At 44.4% G+C, this 21,146-nt stretch overlaps 1 protein-coding gene across 1 annotated transcript in view; it reads right to left on the bottom strand.

Annotated features, from left to right (window-relative positions):
• SLC43A3 (solute carrier family 43 member 3) overlaps positions 1-21,146 on the bottom strand; it is a 247,485-nt gene that overhangs the window by 155,076 nt on the left and 71,263 nt on the right. Inside the window, exon 4 of the mRNA XM_030186408.1 lies at positions 3,090-3,219. Within this exon, the coding sequence (XP_030042268.1) occupies positions 3,090-3,219 (130 nt within the window). The remainder of the gene's footprint in view (positions 1-3,089; positions 3,220-21,146) is intronic.

Raw genomic sequence — 21,146 nt, 5'->3', positions numbered from 1 at the left:
TTACACCCAATCTCATACCTTCCTAAGGTGAAATAGAAGTAAACACCATCAAAAGCAAATAATCCAGAATTCAGGGAGGAACTCTGTAAACAACCCTTTCCTTCTCTTTCTCCCAAATCTCCCTAACTAGCCAGATGTTGGAAACCACATCCTCAGTGTCCTAAAATAAATGAACCATAGTCTGATGCTCCTCCTAAAGAATGACACGGTTACCATTACTGTGGTAACGGCAACACAAAAACAATTACTGCAGATGCAGGAACAAAAATTTTTATTGCTCTGAAGAAACAGTAAAAAGTCTTGTTCCCACGGTAAAAAATAAATAAATAAATAAAGTCTCTCCTCCCCACGGGTGTCACTCAAGGTTTTGGCATCACTTACAATTTCCTGCAGCCGACAGGAAAAGGCCGGCTCTGTGGCCTTCCTCTTGCAAAGTTCCGCCCTCTCTACTGCAACTTCCTGTTTAGCGACAAAACAGAAAGTTGCAATGGAGAAGGCAGGACTGGTAGGAGGAAGGTCACGGAGCTGGCCAGTGTGTAGGACAGGAAGAGAGAGGTGCTGGCTGGACCAATGGGAGGAGGAGGGCTGGAGTCATGGGAGGGGGCAGAAGGGAAAGGAGAGAGGTGCTAGTTGGACTCATGGGAAGGGGGGGGGGGCTAAAGGGAAAGAAAACAGGTGCTGGCTGGACCCGTGGGAGTAGCTAGAGGGAAAGAAAAGAGATGCTGGACCAAGGGGATGAAGAGGGAGTCAAATACTTAACCCACAGTGGGAAGGAGAAAAGGAAAGAGGTCAGGCAGGTGAGCCAGATGAATGGATGGGGGAAGAAGGCGAGAAGCTGGGTTGGGCTGGAGAGGACAGAGACACATTGATGTGGAAGAGAAAGAGAGGGGAGAAGCTGGACACAGGAAGGTAACAGAAACAGAGAAAAAATGATGTGCATGGGGGGCACAGAGAGAGGGACACAAAGGGGAGATGCTGTGTGAGGATGGTATATAGACCAGGGGCGTATCTGCGTGGGGCCACAGGGGCCTGGGCCCCCGCAGATTTCGCCCTGGACCCCCTACCGCCGTTAACTCTCCCTCGCCTACCGCCAACCCTTTCCCCGCCTACCGTCGTCACCTACCCCGAGGTCCGCTCCTACCGGCTTTTTAAACTAACCGTTGACGTCTGTACAGCGTGCTGCGACGTCAAACTCCGTCCAACTGGAAGGATGCATCATGCAGCTTTAACAGCACGAGGATGAAGAAGTTAAAGAAGACCTCGGCTGGGCTGGCGGGGGTTGGGGTCCCCTGCCAGCTGAAGTAATAGTTTAAAAAGCCGGCAGGAGTGGACCTCGGGGTAGGTGACGGCGGTAGGCGGGGAAAGGGTTGGCGGTAGGCGGGGGAGGGTTAATGGCGGTAGGGGGGAGGGTTGACGATGACGATGGCGGCGGTAGGGGGGGGTTATAATGTGCCCCCTCACTCTAGCCCCTGCCCCCCTTACCGCCGAACCTCAGATACGCCCCTGATATAGACACAGAGCAGCAATGCCAGACACAGAAGAGAGATGTTGTTCAACACAGGGGGAGAGGATAGGGAGATAAGAGAGGTGATGATGGATGCAGGGATATGAGCCCAGGGGAGATACTGGACAGGGAAGTACAGGGATACAGAAGGGAGGCGCTAAACGTGGGGGACAATAGGGACACAGAAATGGAAGATGGACAGTGGACATGGAAATGCATCTCTTTCTATATCTCTGGTGCTGTACTACATAACTGTTCGAGGCTTGTGCAGATGGGGACACCACAAAGAAGAGTCCAAAAACTCCCGCAAAAGGACAAAATAATAACAAAATGAGCGGAAGCTATCCAGAAGGACCAGAGTAAAGCCACAAATATAAAAGCCAAAAAAAGTTTATTATGACCCAAAGTGAATGACCCAACACGGTCCGTGTTTCGGCCAAAGGGCCTTCCTCAGGGGTCTTCAAACTGGCTTATGTTGATATTTATCCAAAAAGGATCTCACAAAAAAGAGTGAGGTGATCGCTGATGCTATCAAAATTAGTTTGTCAGTACTGACTGCATATACGTTGAAATTATTTTGTGCAGATGGGGGACAGAGCTTGTCCTGTGTCATTCTGTAGCTCCTCCCCCAAACTGCACCATCTGGACTTGGATGCAGAGACAATGAATGTGCAAGAATTCCCAGGGCTGGTGTTAGATGGGGTGCAAACAGTGTAACTGCCCTGGGCCCCCCATGCTATAGGAAGCTTTAAGCCTACCCATAGCTAAAGATGGCACAGCCTGCTGGCAGGCTTTGGGCCCGAGTATGTCAAACACCGGCTCCTGAGAATGCCTTCCTACCCAGGAGCCGAAATGAGTCCTACTGAGTGCAAGACCTCCTGCAGGGACGTGTCCTGCAGCTCCCTCAGCCCATAACTGATGAACAAGAATGAGGAAGCAACTTTTATTTATTATAATTTTCCTCTCAACTCCTGTCACCCTCTGAATAATGTACAAGAGAGTCTGTGTAACTCATTCAGTAGTCCGCACACTCTTCTCCTTGCCAGTGAACCTGTGACATGTTCTGAAAACAGGGAGAAGACAGGGGGTAAATGATGCCTGTATCCCACTCCTCTGTCCCAGCGAGCATAGCACTGCCTCTTCCAACCCCAAGTATGAGAGGTGAGTGACGCGACTGTGTTTTGCTGCACTGAAGCTGTGAAGAAATAAAACAGAAGGGAGGATATACCCTAAACTGTAACACACAGACAGAGACTAACACCAATGTGACCATTTATCTCTGTAGCACAAGTCACACAGATCATAGGCTCCATGTCAGTAAGTGACCTGCTGATGACAGATAAGGAATACTGTTAATTCAGATATTAAAGACTTGCTGACTAAGAAAAATAGGGTGGGAGGATGGAGCAAGAGAGAAAATCACTCAGGAAATTTCATACAGTCAAATGTAGACAAGCAGCATGAGCGTGAGTTCAGACATCTGACAAGCACATGACTTTATATGGATACTGCACTCCTCCCACCCCTCAAACTGGACACTGACATTCCTCCCCACCTCCTGCTGCACATGCTATTAGTTACTTACATGCCAATCAGCCGAATAACCCGGGTTCCAAAGTGATCATATATATAGCCATTAGGAAGTGTCACAAAATTATTCATAAAGGCGCCGATGGTGAAGACCAGGGAAAACTGTTCATCCTGAGCACTGCAATCTGAGAAGAAGAAAAGAAATAGATGATGGTCCCTAAAGTAAGAGTAGAAAGAGATAAAAGAGGATACAATCCACCAAGGGGGGAGGGGGAGAGAGTTGGGGGAGGCAAATATGAGAAGACCTGTTACCTCTCACCTCTGTCCCAAGGCAGCACTTAATACAAGGCACTGAGGCCACTACCCTGACTTATTCATGGCCTATCCAAACAATGAAACATACATATACACATACAGTAACACAATGAAACAGCCACTGCCCCCTCCCCTCCTCCCCCATGCATAACAGGGAAAAACACCTACAGAGCCGGAAGGTTTCATGCTCTCTCCTCCCCTATTCGCCTCCATATAGGGCTGCCAACTTTGAGGCAGATGCACTAAACGTTTTTCATCGTTAAATGAGCCCTCGGGGAAGAATTTCCGATCCTTTCCATGCACTAAAGCCTATTTTTCGACGGTAGTAGCAGCTAACGAAAACGGAATGGAGATGAGCAATTAGTGTGAAAACCCCATTGAAACGACATGCACTAACCTTTTCCGATTGCCTTTACGCAGGAAAAAGGCAGGAAAACTAACGAGAGGTCTGGACCTCTCGTTAGGACAGCTCCGTGGCAGGAAAAAGTGTTAAGTGAAAAAATAAACAAACTTTGAGCCAATCCCAGCGCATTAGCAGAGCTAAAAGCGCTGTGATTGGTCCAAAGGACCTCAGAAAACACATATAAAAAATAAAACTAAAAAAAGGATCGGGAGGGGGCAAGGGCGCTCATCAGGAGCGTCCTGTACGGACGGCCTTGCCCCCCCCCCCCCCCGCCGCTCCCCCACCCCGAAAAAGCAAAATTGTAGCAGCCCCTGCCCCCCTCCCTTCCTCACTACTCTCAGCTCCGCCTCCCGACATCCTCCGTCTGTGCCCCGCCCCCTTTGGGGGTCGTCGCCGCCATTCCCCTTCTCCATCGGGCCCCCCTCCCTCTTACCGGGCCCGTGCAGCGCCTCTCTCCTCTGTCCGAAGGCGCTGCACGGGCAAGAAGAACGCTGAATCAGCTGATGCCTGCCTTCGCGATAGAGCGTCTTTCTCCTCCTGGGCCCGCCCCTGTCTGACGTAGGTTACTGACGTAAGAGGGAGGGGGGCCCGATGGAGAAGGGGAATGGCGGCGACGACCCCCCAAAGGGGGCGGGGCACAGACGGAGGTGGGGTGGGGGAGCGGCGGGGGGGGGGGGCAAGGCCGTCCGTACAGGACGCTCCTGATGAGCGCCCTTGCCCCCTCCCGATCCTTTTTTTAGTTTTATTTTTTATATGTGTTTTCTGAGGTCCTTTGGACCAATCACAGCGCTTTTAGCTCTGCTAATGCGCTGGGATTGGCTCAAAGTTTGTTTATTTTTTCACTTAACACTTTTTCCTACCACGGAGCTGTCCTAACGAGAGGTCCAGACCGATGTGTATTGTGATTCTTTGATACATTGTACGTTTCACTACCGATCTCAGCATGTGTGACTTTTTTTTTTGGTGCATTTTTCGTTATTTTAAAATCGTTAGGGACTTTAACGATTTAGATTTTTTTACGTTTGGTTGCTGCATCTGCCTCTTTATGTCAAAGAAAAACCAGACACCTGCCCCCCTCCATGCTCCGCCTATGTCCCTCCCTTGTCCTACCCTCATGCCATGACCCAAGTCCATTGCAATGCCTACTGTTGTACCCTTCTCCCACCCCTCTAAAACCAACTGTCCACATTAGGGTTGCCATCTCAAAAGAAAAAAACTGCCATATGTACATACGTTCTATGATTATTTCACAAACTTTACATAATAGAAACAGAGCTCCATCAGTCAAACTCTGCAAAAACCAAACACATTCTAGACTTAAATAGAAAACCTGTCATAATAAAGCAGTACTAATGTCCATGGCAGGGCAGAGGAGTAGCCTAACAGAGCAGCAGTGAGAATCAGAGGGCCCAAGTTCATAAACCCAAATAGCCCCTTCTGGCCTTAGGCAAGCCTCCATTCAGGCTGGTAATCTCACCCCATTCAGGATCTCCCATTAACCCTCAAACTTGCAGTGGCCCCATAAGCTTTTCACAGCTTGCTCATTGTGGGCAGCAGAGCCTTTAAAGAGAAAATGTCCAGGCAGGGCCGCCGCCCTCCCCCACTCGAGCCACAGTCACCACCCACCACCCCCTACTTGGGCTGTGTCTGCTCCTTTCTCAGTCTGTCACTCTCCTGTTCTTGTTTGCCAGGACCCAGGTTACTGTTTTAAACCTGTGACTTAATCTGGTGACACTGAATCTGGTGTCTGTTTTCATTAGAATTGTGTGTTGAATCTACACTGCCAGAGACTTAATTCAATCAATTTCGGTTACATAGCATCTGGTGACTCATAGCTCTGGAGGAGGGGCAATTTTGTTTTGAGCTGGGTAGTAGAACTTAAGTTTACCTTGTGAGCTGGGAGCTGCGCTGGGCATTTTCAGACTTGGTTTGATTGGTAACTGAGGTTACCTGTGTCCTAGTCCTCACCCATCCACCCCTACCGTAAACTCCCTTTATATAGGGCAATCAAGGTACAAGTATCTTCATTACACTTAATTGGTCAATCCTAATTCTTGTTATTCCCTCTCATAGTTCACCTTTTCACACTTGTGAATCACATCATTATGACCTTCATTCAGTGCAATGTATGTTCTGCTTTAATCCTAAGGCAAACTATATGGAACCTTAGAGCTTGTCCTATCTGTCTCCAAATATCAGCCTTGAAAGAAGAGATCAACAAACTCAAGAAGGAATTAACTACAATTAAAGAAGCATCCAGGATTACTCATTTCCCAGCTAATTTCACCACCACTGCCTCAGAGAATGAAACATCAGAGGAATAGATGGGTCACAGTAGGCTCTGGTAGACTAAGATCTGTGACACAGAAACACTCGCCCATCCACGCTTTGCCCCTGTCAAATTCTTTTGCAGCGTTGCATCATTATGATAGCGAAAAAAGAAGTACTGTGGTAGAACCAGAGGCAATGAAAATAGCACAACCCCAGAAACATCCCCCAACTAATGACAGAATTGTGAAAAACAGAAAATTATTACTGCTCGGCAGTGCTTTTTTTGTAGGAAAAAAGGTGCCGGTACTCATTATGGGCGGGGTCACCACATATGGCTCCACCCCTATGATAGCCACACCCACATTAACCACACCCCCTATACCAGCCATGACGCATATAAACATACATCATTGAAAATATTATAGTACTATAGGAGAAAAAAATGTGATTTTTTTTCATTATAAATAATCTCTGTAAGCTCTTACAGCTCCAGTATACCCAGTTCAAAATAAGACAGCCAATGTAAATTCTCAAATTGGACATATTACAAACACTAAAATGAAAATAAAATGATTTTTTTCTACCTTTGTTGTCTGGTGACTGTTTTTCTTTCCATATTGGTCCCAGTCTGTGATTCTGCTTTCCTTTGTTTTCGCTTAACTCTTCTGTGCCATTTGTCATTTTTGTCTCCTTTTTCTTTGCTTTCTTCAATATTTTTCAGGCTCCCTCTCTGTCCAGATTTAATTCATTCTTACTATCCATTCTTTAATTTTCTTCATCTACCTGTGGCTTTTCATCTTTTCCTCACCCTTGTTCTCCCCATGCCCCTTCCTCTTATTCTCCAGTCTTTCTCTATTCCCCTTTTCCATCCAGCAGCTCTGCTTTCTCTCCCCATCCTTCCAGTGTCTCCCCTATTTCTTTCTGCATTCTTCTATCCAGCGTCTTCCCTCTTTCTCTCCCTATCCTTCCGTTTTCCCTCTCTCTCTCCCCATCCTTCCATCTGGTTTCCCTCTCTCTTTCCCCATCCTTCCATCTGTTTGTCCCTCTCTCCCCAATCCATCTGTGTTTTTCCCTCTCTCTCCCCATCCTTCCATCTGTTTTTCCCTCTCTCCCCAATCCATCTGTGTTTTTCCCTCTCTCTCCCCATCCTTCCATCTGTTTTTCCCTCTCTCCCCAATCCTTCCATCTGTGTTTTTCCCTCTCTCTCCCCATACTTCCATCTGTTTTTCCCCTCTCTCCCCAATCCTTCCATCTGTTTCCCCTCTCTCCCCAATCCTTCCATCTGTTTTTCCCTTTCTCTCCCCATCCTTCCATCTGTTTTTCCCTCTCTCTCCCCATCCTTCCATCTGTTTTCCCCTCTCTCCCCCCAATCCTTCCCTCTGTTGTTTTCCCTCTTTCTCTCTCTCCCCCCAATCCTTCCCTCTGTTGGTTTCCCCTCTTTCTCTCTCTCCCCAATCCTTCCCTCTGTTGGATTCCCTCTCCCTGCCAAGTTTGGCGCGAAGTCGCGACGCACGCGGCACCAGCCACTATTTCCGGCCGCTGCTGCTTCTCCTGTTGAGCAGCAGCGGCCGCTACACAAAGAAAAAGAAGATTTAAAAAAAAAAAATTAAAAACTGACTGAAACGCGGCACCCCGGCACTGTAGACAGCCATTAGGCATTGGCTGTTGCCCCGCAGCCGCTCCTCCTCTTGCCTCTACGTCACTGCCCCTGGAGGAAGACCCCAGAGGAGCGCAGTGACGTAGAGGCAAGAGGAGGAGCGGCTGCGGGGCAACAGCCAATGCCTAATGGCTGTCTACAGTGCCGGGGTGCTGCGTTTCAGCCAGGTTTGAAGTTGGTTTTTTTTTTTAATCTTTTTCTTTGTGTAGCGGCCGCTGCTGCTCAACAGGAGAAGCAGCAGCGGCCGGAAATGGGGGCTGGCACTGCGTGCGGGACATGGACTCACAGGGCGGGGGGAGCAAAAAAAAAAGGTGCCGGTACGCCGTACCGTTGCGTACCGGCACAAAAAAAGCACTGCTGCTCGGAGACTCCATTATCAGAGGCATTAACTTAGGAGCACAGTTCAGGGGTTCCAATGTAGTGAAATGTCTTCCAGGATCTTCAGCTACAAGATGCACAGACCAAATACTGAAAGTGATACGAGAAGAGAGCAAGGCTTCTAATGCTGATGTTGTAATTCACCTGGGGACAAATGACCTGGCCAACAATAGCAAGTTTACAGCAGTTCCAGAAGTTTGGGGAGGGACTGAAATCTTTGGTTCAGACTGTGGCTTTTTCTGAAGTAATTCCTAAGTTGGGGAGGGGAGAGGAAAGGCTATGCAAAACAGAGGAATTCAATAAGTGGCTTGAGTCTTGGTGTAAAGAAGAAGGTTTTAGATACATAGGAGAATGGGGTAATATGTGGAAAAATAACAGGCTGTACTGTAATGATGGGCTATATCTTTCTGTGATGGGAATAAGGATCCTTGGGGAGAAATTCAGACAGTATGTTTCTAGACATTTAAACTAGAGGGTGGGGGTGACAAAAGGAAACAGGGAATTTTGGAAAGTCACCCCCAGAATAAACATGATGGCAGAGGGAAAGGTCATGTAAATATAAAAAAAACCACACAAACTCACTAAGCACATGGAAAGCTATGTGCACAAATGCTCGTAGTAAGTACAAAGGTTCAAGACTTACAAGCCCTGATATTTGAAGAAAACTTGGATATTGTTGCCATTACGGAGACGTGGTTCAACGATTCTCATGAATGGGATGTGACCATACCGGGCTATAATCTTTATAGGAAGGATAGAGAGGGCTGAAGAGGTGGAGGAGTGGTTCTGTATGTGAGAGAGACTATCAGAGCGGCTGAAATGCGGGGAACTTGGGGAAAAGAAGCTTTATGGATCATCCTGGAAAGAGAAGACGGAACCTGTATCCACACGGGAGTTATCTACAGACCTCCTGCGCAAATGGAGAAGTTAGACACGGATCTGATATTCAAAGATTGGTATGAAAGGGGAGGTGCTACTGTTGAAGGATTTCAATTTGTCCGACGTGGATTGGAACGTCCCGTCTGCGGAATCGGAAAGAAGTAGGGAGATTGTGGATGCCTGTCAAAGTGCCTTGCTCAGACAAATGGTGACGGAACCCACGAGGGAAGGGTCGATGCTGGATCTAGTGCTCACTAATGGAGGTAGTGTTTCCGATATCCGGGTGGGTGCCCACCTATGTAATAGTGATCATCACACCATATGAGTTGATATAAGGGTGAAGGCGGAGTGCGGACGCACAAAACTCAAAGTACTGGATTTCAGACATACTGATTTTGATAAAATGGGGGAATACCTGAAGAAGGAGCTGTTGGCGTGGGAAGGCTTAGGAGAAGTGGAAAAACAGTGGTCCAAGCTAAAGGCTGCTATAAATATGGCGACTGATCTGTTTGTGAGGAAAGTAAACAAAAACAAGAGAAGCAGGAAGCCTATATGGTTCTCCAAACAAGTAGCTGAAAAAATAAGAGCAAAAGAGGCTTTGTTCAAGAAACACAAAAGAACGCAACGAGAGGATCACGGAAAAGATTATCGGATTAAACTGAAAGACGCGAAGAGGGAAATACGGCTAGCGAAAGCGCAAGCGGAATAAAAAATGGCTAAAGATGTAAAGAGAGGTGACAAGAATTTTTTCAGATATACTGGAGAAAGGAGAAGAAGAGTTAGGAATGGAATTGCGAGACCGAAAGATAATGAGAATGGCTATGTGGAGAGTGATGAAGATAAAGCGAACTTGGTAAACAATTATTTCTCTTTGGTGTTCATGGAGGAAAATCCTGGAAAAGGACCGCGGTTGGCTGCCGAGGGAACGTCTGGGAATGGAGTGGATACTGCACCGTTTACAGAAGAAAGAGGTTATAAACAGCTGGAGAATCTGAAGGTGAACAAAGCTATGGGGCCGGATGGGATACATCCCAGGATACTGAAGGAGCTCAGACAAGTCTTAAAGATTTATTTAATAGATCTTTAGAGACGGGAGTTTCCACGAGATTGGAGATGAGCGGATGTGGTCCTTCTTCACAAAAGTGGAGACAGGGAAGAAGTGGGAAACTACAGGCCGGTAAGTCTCACGTCGGTGATAGGAAAAATAATGGAGTCACTGCTGAAAGAAAGGATAGTTAACTTTCTAGAAACCGACGGGTTACAGGACCCAAGGCAACATGGCTTTACCAAAGGAAAATCCTGCCAAATGAATCTTATTGACTTTTTTGACTGGGTGACCAAAGAACTGGATGAAGGACATGCGCTAGATGTAATCTCCTTGGACTTCAGCAAAGCCTTTGATATGGTCCCCCACAGAAGACTAGTGAATAAGCTGAAAGGGTTCAACTTAGGACCGAAAGTGGTGAACTGGATAAGAAACTGGTTGACCGACAGGTGGCAGAGGGTGGTGGTAAATGGAATCCGCTCGGAGGAAAGGAAGGTGAGCAGTGGAGTTCCTCAGGGGTCAGTGCTGGGCCCTATTCTGTTTAATATATTTGTGGGAGATATTGCTGAAGAGTTGGAAGGAAAGGTGTGCCTTTTTGCGGTTGACACGAAAATAGCCAATAGAGTGGATACCCTGGAGGGAGTAGAAATGATGAGAAGGGATCTCCAAACGTTAGAAGAATGGTCGAGGGTCAAGCAGTTAAAATTTAATAAATGCAATAAATTTCTGGAAGAAAACCTGAATAACTTCCTGAGTCTTATCCAAAACTATAACTCAGAACTTACCAAATTACCAATAGACTCAAATCTAACCTCAAATTAACTTCACAAAGTGATAATATTAATGTGCTCAGTCCGTACTCATTCCAACCATTATATCTCCAAAAGGAATATGTGGCAGTGTCACAGATGGAACCATCATAGCACATTAGGCGTTCCGCCTCCTTAGGTCGTGTATGTACATACAACAAAGCCTACCGCGGCTACTCTGATAGTAATCAATTCTAATTAGTTTTAACCCCAAACCCTATGTGCACATATATACATACAGTGGGGGAAATAAGTATTTGATCCCTTGCTGATTTTGTAAGTTTGCCCACTGACAAAGACATGAGCAGCCCATAATTGAAGGGTAGGTTATTGGTAACAGTGAGAGATAGCACATCACAAATTAAATCCGGAAAATCACATTGTGGAAAGTATATGAATTTATTTGCATTCTGCAGAGGGAAATAAGTATTTAATCCCTCTGGCAAACAAGACCTAATACTTGGTGGCAAAACCCTTGTTGGCAAGCACAGCGGTCAGACGTCTTCTGTAGTTGATGATGAGGTTTGCACACATGTCAGGAGGAATTTTGGTCCACTCCTCTTTGCAGATCATCTCTAAATCATTAAGAGTTCTGGGCTGTCGCTTGGCAACTCGCAGCTTCAGCTCCCTCCATAAGTTTTCAATGGGATTAAGGTCTGGTGACTGGCTAGGCCACTCCATGACCCTAATGTGCTTCTTCCTGAGCCACTCCTTTGTTGCCTTGGCTGTATGTTTTGGGTCATTGTCGTGCTGGAAGACCCAGCCACGACCCATTTTTAAGGCCCTGGCGGAGGGAAGGAGGTTGTCACTCAGAATTGTACGGTACATGGCCCCATCCATTCTCCCATTGATGCGGTGAAGTAGTCCTGTGCCCTTAGCAGAGAAACACCCCCAAAACATAACATTTCCACCTCCATGCTTGACAGTGGGGACGGTGTTCTTTGGGTCATAGGCAGCATTTCTCTTCCTCCAAACACGGCGAGTTGAGTTCATGCCAAAGAGCTCAATTTTTGTCTCATCTGACCACAGCACCTTCTCCCAATCACTCTCGGCATCATCCAGGTGTTCACTGGCAAACTTCAGACGGGCCGTCACATGTGCCTTCCGGAGCAGGGGGACCTTGCGGGCACTGCAGGATTGCAATCCGTTATGTCGTAATGTGTTACCAATGGTTTTCGTGGTGACAGTGGTCCCAGCTGCCTTGAGATCATTGACAAGTTCCCCCCTTGTAGTTGTAGGCTGATTTCTAACCTTCCTCATGATCAAGGATACCCCACGAGGTGAGATTTTGCGTGGAGCCCCAGATCTTTGTCGATTGACAGTCATTTTGTACTTCTTCCATTTTCTTACTATGGCACCAACAGTTGTCTCCTTCTCGCCCAGCGTCTTACTGATGGTTTTGTAGCCCATTCCAGCCTTGTGCAGGTGTATGATCTTGTCCCTGACATCCTTAGACAGCTCCTTGCTCTTGGCCATTTTGTAGAGGTTAGAGTCTGACTGATTCACTGAGTCTGTGGACAGGTGTCTTTCATACAGGTGACCATTGCCGACAGCTGTCTGTCATGCAGGTAACGAGTTGATTTGGAGCATCTACCTGGTCTGTAGGGGCCAGATCTCTTACTGGTTGGTGGGGGATCAAATACTTATTTCCCTCTGCAGAATGCAAATAAATTCATATACTTTCCACAATGTGATTTTCCGGATTTAATTTGTGATGTGCTATCTCTCACTGTTACCAATAACCTACCCTTCAATTATGGGCTGCTCATGTCTTTGTCAGTGGGCAAACTTACAAAATCAGCAAGGGATCAAATACTTATTTCCCCCACTGTAGATATATATTGAAATTAATTTTATATATACTCATTTATACCAGAACTCTTCAATATACATGCACATTGCATATTAAATTACTCAAAGATCAGGAGGTACAACCGTGCTGTTTTCTAAACATAAGGAGATGTACTGAACCATCCGCTAAGACCACTGCAAAGCAAATATGTAACAACCCTACCTACATATGTAATTTCCCATATGTAAAATTTAATGCCAAGTGTACAGTGATGCACTTGGGGTGCGGAGACCCAAAAGAGAGATATCGGATAGGAGGGGAGAGATTAGTAAGCTCAACTCAGGAAAGAGACCTTGGGGTATTGGTGTCGGAGGATTTGAAGGTGAAGAAACAATGCGACAAGATGACGGCCGTGGACAGGAGGATGCTAGGCTGCGTAGAGAGGGGCATAACCAGCAGAAAAAAAGGTGTTGATGCCCCTCTACAAGTCATTGGTGAAGCCCCACTTGGAGTATTGTGTTCAGTTTTAGAGGCTGTATGTTGCTAAAGATGTAAAAAGACTGGAAGCTGTGCAAAGAAAAGCTACGAAAATGGTATGGAATTTGCGTTGCAAACCATACGAGGAGAGACTTGCTGACCTGAACATGTATACCTTGGAGGAAAGGAGAAACAGGGGTGATATGATACAGATGTTCAAATATTTGAAAGGTATTAATCCCCAAACGAACCTTTTCCGGAGACGGGAAGGCGGTAGAACTAGAGGACATGAATTGAGGTCGAAGGGGGGCAGACTCAGGACTAATGTCAGGAAGTATTTTTTCATGGAGAGGGTGGTGGATATGTGGAATGCCCTCCCGCGGGAGGTGGTGGAGATGAAAACGGTAATGGAATTCAAACATGCGTGGGATAAACACAAATCAATCCTGTTTAGAAGGAATGGTTCCGTGGAATCTCAGCGGAGATTGAGTGGCGACGCCCGTAATTGGAAACAAAATGGGAGCTGGGCGGACTTCTACGGTCTACGCCATGATCGTGACTGAATAGATAGGGATGGGCTGGAGTGTAAATTTTAAGGGGCTTCGATGTTAGCTTCAGAACTTAGTACAGAGAAATGAAGGATAAATCAAACTTGGGTATACATATAAAGTACCACATACCATGTAAAATGAGTTTATCTTGTTGGGCAGACTGGATGGACCGTACAGGTTTTTATCTGCCGTCATTTACTATGTTACTATCGCGTTAATGTGATCATCAGAGTCCCAATACACAGGAGCAGAAAAACACTGGGAAACTGGCATGGTAACGCTTTGAAAGTCAAAGTGATACTTTGCCGGTTCCCAGCGTTTTTTTGATGCAGGTTTGTTGCACATTAAGCCATAAGTTGTACCCACGGTATGCTGTGCCATCTTACTGCGTCCTGAGATTTGGCAATCTACAGTTTTTGCTTTCTTTTGTAAATTGTAATCATTGCAAGACCCCTGAAGAAGGCGGCTTTGCCGAAACACAGACTGTGTCAGGTATGTCCAATAAATTTTTGAGCTGACGTCCCATTCCTGAAGGCTCCTTGTGCTCTTGTTTTGTGCGTCCAAATGTTGGGCGCGCATAAGTGACACTTGGGCGCGCATAGGTGACACTATTCTATAACCAACAAGCGCAACTGCTAGTCAGTCACGTCCATCCCACATGTTCACCCTTTCTGCAGTTGCACACTCTAGAACAGGGGTGGGCAACCTCGGTCCTCAAGGGCCGCAATCCAGTCGGGTTTTCCCCAATGAATATTCATGAGATCTATTTGCATACAATAGAGGCAGTGTATGCAAATAGATCTTGTGCATATTCACTGTGGAAATCCTGAAAACCTGACTGGATTGCGGCCCTCGACGACCAAGGTTGCCCACCCTTGCTCTAGAATTTAGGAGTAAACTTTACAGAATAGGGGCATAATACAGTTATGTGCGCAAGGGCAAATCGGTGCCAATGGCACTTGTTAAAGCCAATTATTGATACTTACCTTTATTAAAATTTCTATACCATTTATACTGATAAATATCTGTTCAAAGCAGTTCACAATGAAATAGATTCATAATCAAACTATGCAAAAACAAATATTTACACATAATCTGTTCACAAAATCTAAGCACTAATTACATTAAGTTGTACGTGCAACTGGCAGTATTCTATAACTAGGTATGCAACTTCACCTACCTGTGTGCACCACACAAGGGGGTTTTATGACAGGAGGCAGCCTGAGCCTATCTAGCCCATTCTGTGGACTGAAGCCAGTGGATGGAGCTTGCCGCCATACTGTGACCCCAAACATTTACAGGCGCTACTGAAAACAATAGCAAACTTCTGAGGTTTATGACTGCCGAGGTGTGTTTTTTAAAATTTGACAGCTTTTTTATTTGAAAGCTTCCCATATGTAACTCGAGGGCTGTTTTTTGTTATTTTTTTTAACCTCGGGGGGTGGGGGTCCTGGGGGCAGATGCAGATGCTTCAGAATGGCAGACTTGTTTCTTGAGCAGTGGGAGCCCCCACAACTCAGCCCCAAGGCTTAAACAGAGATGGGGCCTTTCTTAAAGCTGCCCCCTACAACATCTAGCCTCCTGCAGCTCCAAAAAAAAGTCTGCAGCTCTGGAGCACCCGCACCCACGGTGGGATTTGTTGGATTATTTGTAGTAAATAATTAGCAGATTTTAGTACACACAGCTTCAGCTTTAGAAATGTTAATTTCTTTCTTCATCTCTCTCTCATTCACCCCTGAATAATTCACTGCTGAGTCACTTTAAAGTTGAAGTAACAAAACATCTGTTTACTCACAGTTTGTAGTTAGATTATAATCAGACAGGCTTATATTTACATATTACTATACATTTGTATTATCAGCTCCTTCCATGTGCTTAGATGGTAATGGATGCTCACACCACCATAGATCCTCTCAGGTTAGGAGAGATCATGAGCTCCATGTGCTCCATGTGCTGCATGTGCTGTGTCTGCATCTAACCCCCACAGGAAGTTGCATAGCTGTGTGACCTCTCTAAGTAATTCACATCAGAGGTCACAGAGTAATCACAGAGAAATAATAGGTGACAGGCAATGCATGTAAAAATACAATTACATTCCAACAAACCCCTTCTCATGCATAACTGTCATGCAATTATTTATTCATACAAAGTCCAAACTTTATACGCAGATCCTCAAAATGTTCTCTGGGTAACGGTTTGGTCATGATGTCAGCTGTCATCTCACTGGTGTGACAATAGTGTAGACTGATGACCCCTTCTTTCGCCAGCTCTCGCACGTTGTGGTATTTCGTTGCGATGTGCTTGGTGCGTGACTGAACCTTGTCATTCTGTGACAGTCGGATGCAGCTCTGATTATCTTCCATTATCTGGATTGGTCTCTTTTCAGCTATTCCAAAATCCAGCAAAAGTTTTTCAATCCACATCAGTTCTCTGCACGCTTCCGATACAGCCACATATTCAGCTTCTGTAGAAGACAAACTCACAATACTTTGTTTATGACTGGCCCATGAAATTTGTACATTTCCATACATAAACACATATCCACTTGTGGATTTATAATCAGAATGATCCCCTGCCCAATCTGAATCACAGTAACATATTAGTTTTGGATTACTATTGGCTGAAATCTTTAATTTACAATCAATGGTACCCTTTAAATACCTTACCATCCTTTTAACTGCAGTCCAATCTGATTTGGTAGGTGAGCTGACCCTTCTGCTCAAAATTCCTACTGCATTTGCTATATCAGCCCTGTATGTGGTAGCTAGATATAAAAGCTTACCTATGGCTGATCTATATTGGATGTTATCTGGTAAAGGTTCTCTTACTGTTTCATCCTTCAGAAAATCAGTGATCATGGGAGTGCTTACAACTTGGGCATCCTGCATACCTAAACTTTCAATAAGCTCATTTATTTTCTGCTTCTGGCTTAGAAGATAAGAACCATCATTTTGTTTCTCAATTTCTATACCAAGATAGTATGACACATTACCCAGTTCTTTTATCTCAACATTGAGGTTTAAACACTTTACAATGTCCTTGTACTCTTGCTCACTTTTGCTTGCAATGAGCAGATCATCAACAAAAGCTAAAATGTATGCATATTGTCCATTTGTGCACCTAGTGTACAAGCATTTATCTGCTTCACCTTGCTTAAATCCTAAATTTGTCAATATTTCATGCAATTTATCATTCCAACATTTTGCACTTTGCTTTAATCCATAAAGACCTTTGTTTAATTTACACACTAGCTGTCTTTGTTTTGTATTTATGAAACCTGTTGGCTGTTCCATGTACAAGTCTTCAGTTATATCTCCGTGAAGAAACGCTGTTTTCACATCAATGTGTTTGACTTGCATGCCTTTTGAGACTGCAATGCTCAGAAGTGTTCTGATTGTCGTGTGTTTCACTACAGGTGCAAACACTTCATCAAAATCTTCTCCATATTTTTGAAGATATCCCTTTGCGACTAATCTGGCTTTATACCTTTCCACTTTTCCTTGTGCATTCCTTTTTAACTTGAATACCCATTTGCATCCTATAGCTTTCTTGCCAGGAGGTAATTTTGTAAGAATCCAAGTATTATTTTTATCCAATGCATCAATTTCTTCTTGTGCAGCTTTACGCCATTCAGCAGCTTCTTCTGCTGGCATTTTCTCAATCTCATCCCATGTTAAGGGCTCTTGAGCTTCTGCTGACTTTGTTAGGTAAGACAGTCTTGGGGGTGGAACACCTTTGTTTTCCCTGGATGAGCGTCTGACAACAGGTTGGTCTGACCTTTCCGCATCCTCTAAATCTGAGAGTCCTTCTCCAATTGATTCCCCTTCTCCAACTGTACTGTCTTCTTCAATGATCCTTTCTGTGTCTGCTTCCTCTGCCTGTTCCTCGTTAGATACAGATGAGTTGCTTTCAGACATCTGCCTTGGTATGGCATTTATATACACTGGCATGTCTATTATGGTTCTAGTTTCATATTCTGGATGATAAGGCTCATCTGGGATAATCCAGCCTTTATCAACCCTTTTGTTTTCATCAAAATATGTAACATGTCTTATGCCAACAATGCCAGTTTTCAGATTCAAAATTCTATATCCTTTGTGTCCTGGAGTATAGCCAACTAAAATGCCCCTTTCTGTTGTGGAATCCAGCTTATGCCTTCTTTGCTTTGGTACATGAGCATATGCTGTACTTCCAAATGTTCTTATGTGTGACAGGTTTGGCTTCCTACCATGCCATGTCTCATGTGGTGTGCGCTCAGCGCCTTTAGTTGGCATTCTGTTTTGTAGGTACACTGCTGTGAGAATGGCTTCCCCCCATAGTCTTTTAGGGAGATTGCTATCTGACAGCATACATCTGGTCATTTCCACAAGTGACCTAAATTTTCTCTCTGCAACAGAATTTTGCTCTGGTGTATAAGCTACTGTTGTGATATGCTGAATGCCTTCTTGTTCTAGAAATGTGCGCATGCTTTGTGAAGTGAACTCACCACCATTGTCGGTCTGAAGAACCTTTGGTTTTCTTTCAAATTTATTGCTCACCATGGCTACGTATTTCTTCAGCATGTCTGTGACTTGACTTTTTTTCTTTCAGCAAATAGGCCACACAATATCTAGAGAAATCATCCAAGAATATTAGCACAAATCTGTTATTTCCCAATGATGGGATATTAAACGGTCCACATAAGTCACTGTGTATTAAGTCCAGCACTTTATTACTCCTATTTCCTGTGTATGCAGGAAATGAGGGTCTCACACCTTTTTGAGTAACACAGTCTATGCATTTCTCCATTTTACCAGCATCTGCACTTATCTGAATGCCGGTGGCCAGTTGCTTACTGTAAAGATCCTGGATCACCTTAAAATCACGATGTCCCAGGCGGCGGTGCCAGATTTCCAGACTACATTTACCATCATTCTTCCTTTCTTGCGCCATATGTGAGGCTTCACCTGAAATGCTCAGTTTATAAACATCATTATGCATAAAAGCTTCAGCATACACTTCATCATTTTTAGAGATTGTGCACTTACTGTTTTCAAAATGAATCACAAATCCCTTCTTATCTAATGTAGATACACTAAGCATATTGCAAACTGCTTGGGGAATATACAAGACATCACTTACAGGAATTTCTTTAACTTCATTAGACACTTTGCATTTTAAGAATCCAATACCTTTTGCTTGGATCTTAGCAGTCCCTGCGTTTGCAGTTTTAAGAATACCTTCTTCTGGACACATTTCCTGAAAGAAATCTTTACAATTGGTTAAATGGCATGTGCTCCCCGAATCCAAAATCCAAGTACTTTCATTTGAATTATTATTTACCATAGTCAAAGATTTTTCTGCCATTAGAAAACCCTTGTGTTTATCTTTGTCCTTCATACATTTCCTGGTTTGAAAATTCTTTAGTTCCATTGGCTTAGGTGAGCTAGAGGGAGTGTTTTGTGTTTCCTTACACCATTTAGATACATGTCCCTCCTTTCCACATGAGTAGCAAATCAGCTTGCCCTTGGGTGGAGTTTTCCCATAGCTCCGCCTTCCTCTGTTCTTTGCCAAGAAATTTGTTTCATTTCTCTCTGACTTGCTTTGAGAACACATCTCCTCAGAATCATTTATTATGCATTCCTGCCTTAGTTTTGATGTTGTCTGTTCAAAAGATTGCCCTTCAATGGCCTCATTTACAGACCTAAAAACATCAAACTTCTTTGATAGTGAGGTAAAAAGAAATGCTCTTTTCAATGCATCACACATGGGAATTCCAGAAAGTTCTAGCTTTTGAAATGAAGACATAAGATGCATAATGTGATCATTACATTTACTTTTATCCCTTAATTTGGTTTCATTCAACTCTGCCAGCCAAATTGGTTGCTGCTTTGCATATGTAGTTGCATACATAGTTCTCAGTTTATATAAAATGTCCTTTGGTGTATCTTTTCCCTCCACTAATATGGCTTGTTTCTCTGAGAGAGCTTCCAAAAGCATGCACTTCACATAATAGTTTGCACTGTCCCATTCAGCCATATTTTCAGCTGTTCTGTCTTGGTCTAAGCATATATCTAATCTTTTTGCTCGAAGGAGACATATGAATCTTAGTTCCCACTGCCGATAATTAAACTCAGTTAATTTAGGCACCTTGAGAGAATAGAACAATGGTGAATTTCTTCCCTCAGCCATTTTCTTAGCCTTCTGTCTGCTGTGTGGGGGGAGAGAGAGACAGACTGAATCTTTCCTTTAAAACTTAAGAGAAAAATGTGGCCTTTTTTTCTGCCTGGTAATATTTCTCTTCTTTTTCAATTCCTGAGCCCTGGGCCCGTAACCCCTTTTGTTGGATTATTTGTAGTAAATAATTAGCAGATTTTAGTACACACAGCTTCAGCTTTAGAAATGTTAATTTCTTTCTTCATCTCTCTCTCATTCACCCCTGAATAATTCACTGCTGAGTCACTTTAAAGTTGAAGTAACAAAACATCTGTTTACTCACAGTTTGTAGTTAGATTATAATCAGACAGGCTTATATTTACATATTACTATACATTTGTATTATCAGCTCCTTCCATGTGCTTAGATGGTAATGGATGCTCACACCACCATAGATCCTCTCAGGTTAGGAGAGATCATGAGCTCCATGTGCTCCATGTGCTGCATGTGCTGTGTCTGCATCTAACCCCCACAGGAAGTTGCATAGCTGTGTGACCTCTCTAAGTAATTCACATCAGAGGTCACAGAGTAATCACAGAGAAATAATAGGTGACAGGCAATGCATGTAAAAATACAATTACATTCCAACAGGATTGTGGATCATGCCCCAGGACAACCCCCCTAAAGGTTTAAAAAAAAAAAAAAAACCTCGAGTTGCATACGGGAAGCTTTCAAATAAAAAAAGCTGTGAAATAAAAACACACACACACACACACACACACACAGGCAAGTCATAAACTTCAAAAGTTTGCTACTGCTTTCAATAGCGTCTGCAAATGTTTGGAGGCCACACAATATAGTGGCTGAACGGAGGAGATGGCTTCAACTTTTTGATGTCATGCCGTCTCCTGTCATAAAACTTCCTTGGTGCCACATATAGAATGAGTGGGTGGTGCTCACAGGCCACCATGATGATAGTTACCATGCTTGTACAGTAACTGCACATGCTAATTTGTGAATTAATGTCTTAACATGTATTTGTAAAAGGGCCCATATGGAAAACGCGGTGAGGTGCTGAGTATCTCTCTGCATTGATGAAAAGAGAAATACTCAGCACCTCACCGCATTTTCCATTGGCTAAAGGTCTTTTTTAAGACCATTACATACCAGGACTATATACTGAAAAAGATCACCAAAGACTCCTGAGGCAGGCCTGTGGCCGAAACACAGTACTGTGTCGAGTCTACATTAAAGTTTGTTTATTGTACACAACCACTGACATAGTCTCCCGGAGTCATTGGTCCACTTCCCGTTTTATGAAGGCAGAACTCTCCATGGAGTGGCATCGCCCCCCTTCCTTCCTTAACCCTCTTCCCTGTGTTTACCTTCTTTTTTTGCTT

This window comes from Microcaecilia unicolor, chromosome 1 (assembly GCF_901765095.1).
Source record: "Microcaecilia unicolor chromosome 1, aMicUni1.1, whole genome shotgun sequence".
In the NCBI taxonomy this organism is placed as follows: Eukaryota; Metazoa; Chordata; class Amphibia; order Gymnophiona; family Siphonopidae; genus Microcaecilia; species Microcaecilia unicolor.
The sequence above is the reverse complement of the archived record's forward strand: the minus strand, read 5'-3'. Positions and strand labels throughout refer to the sequence as shown.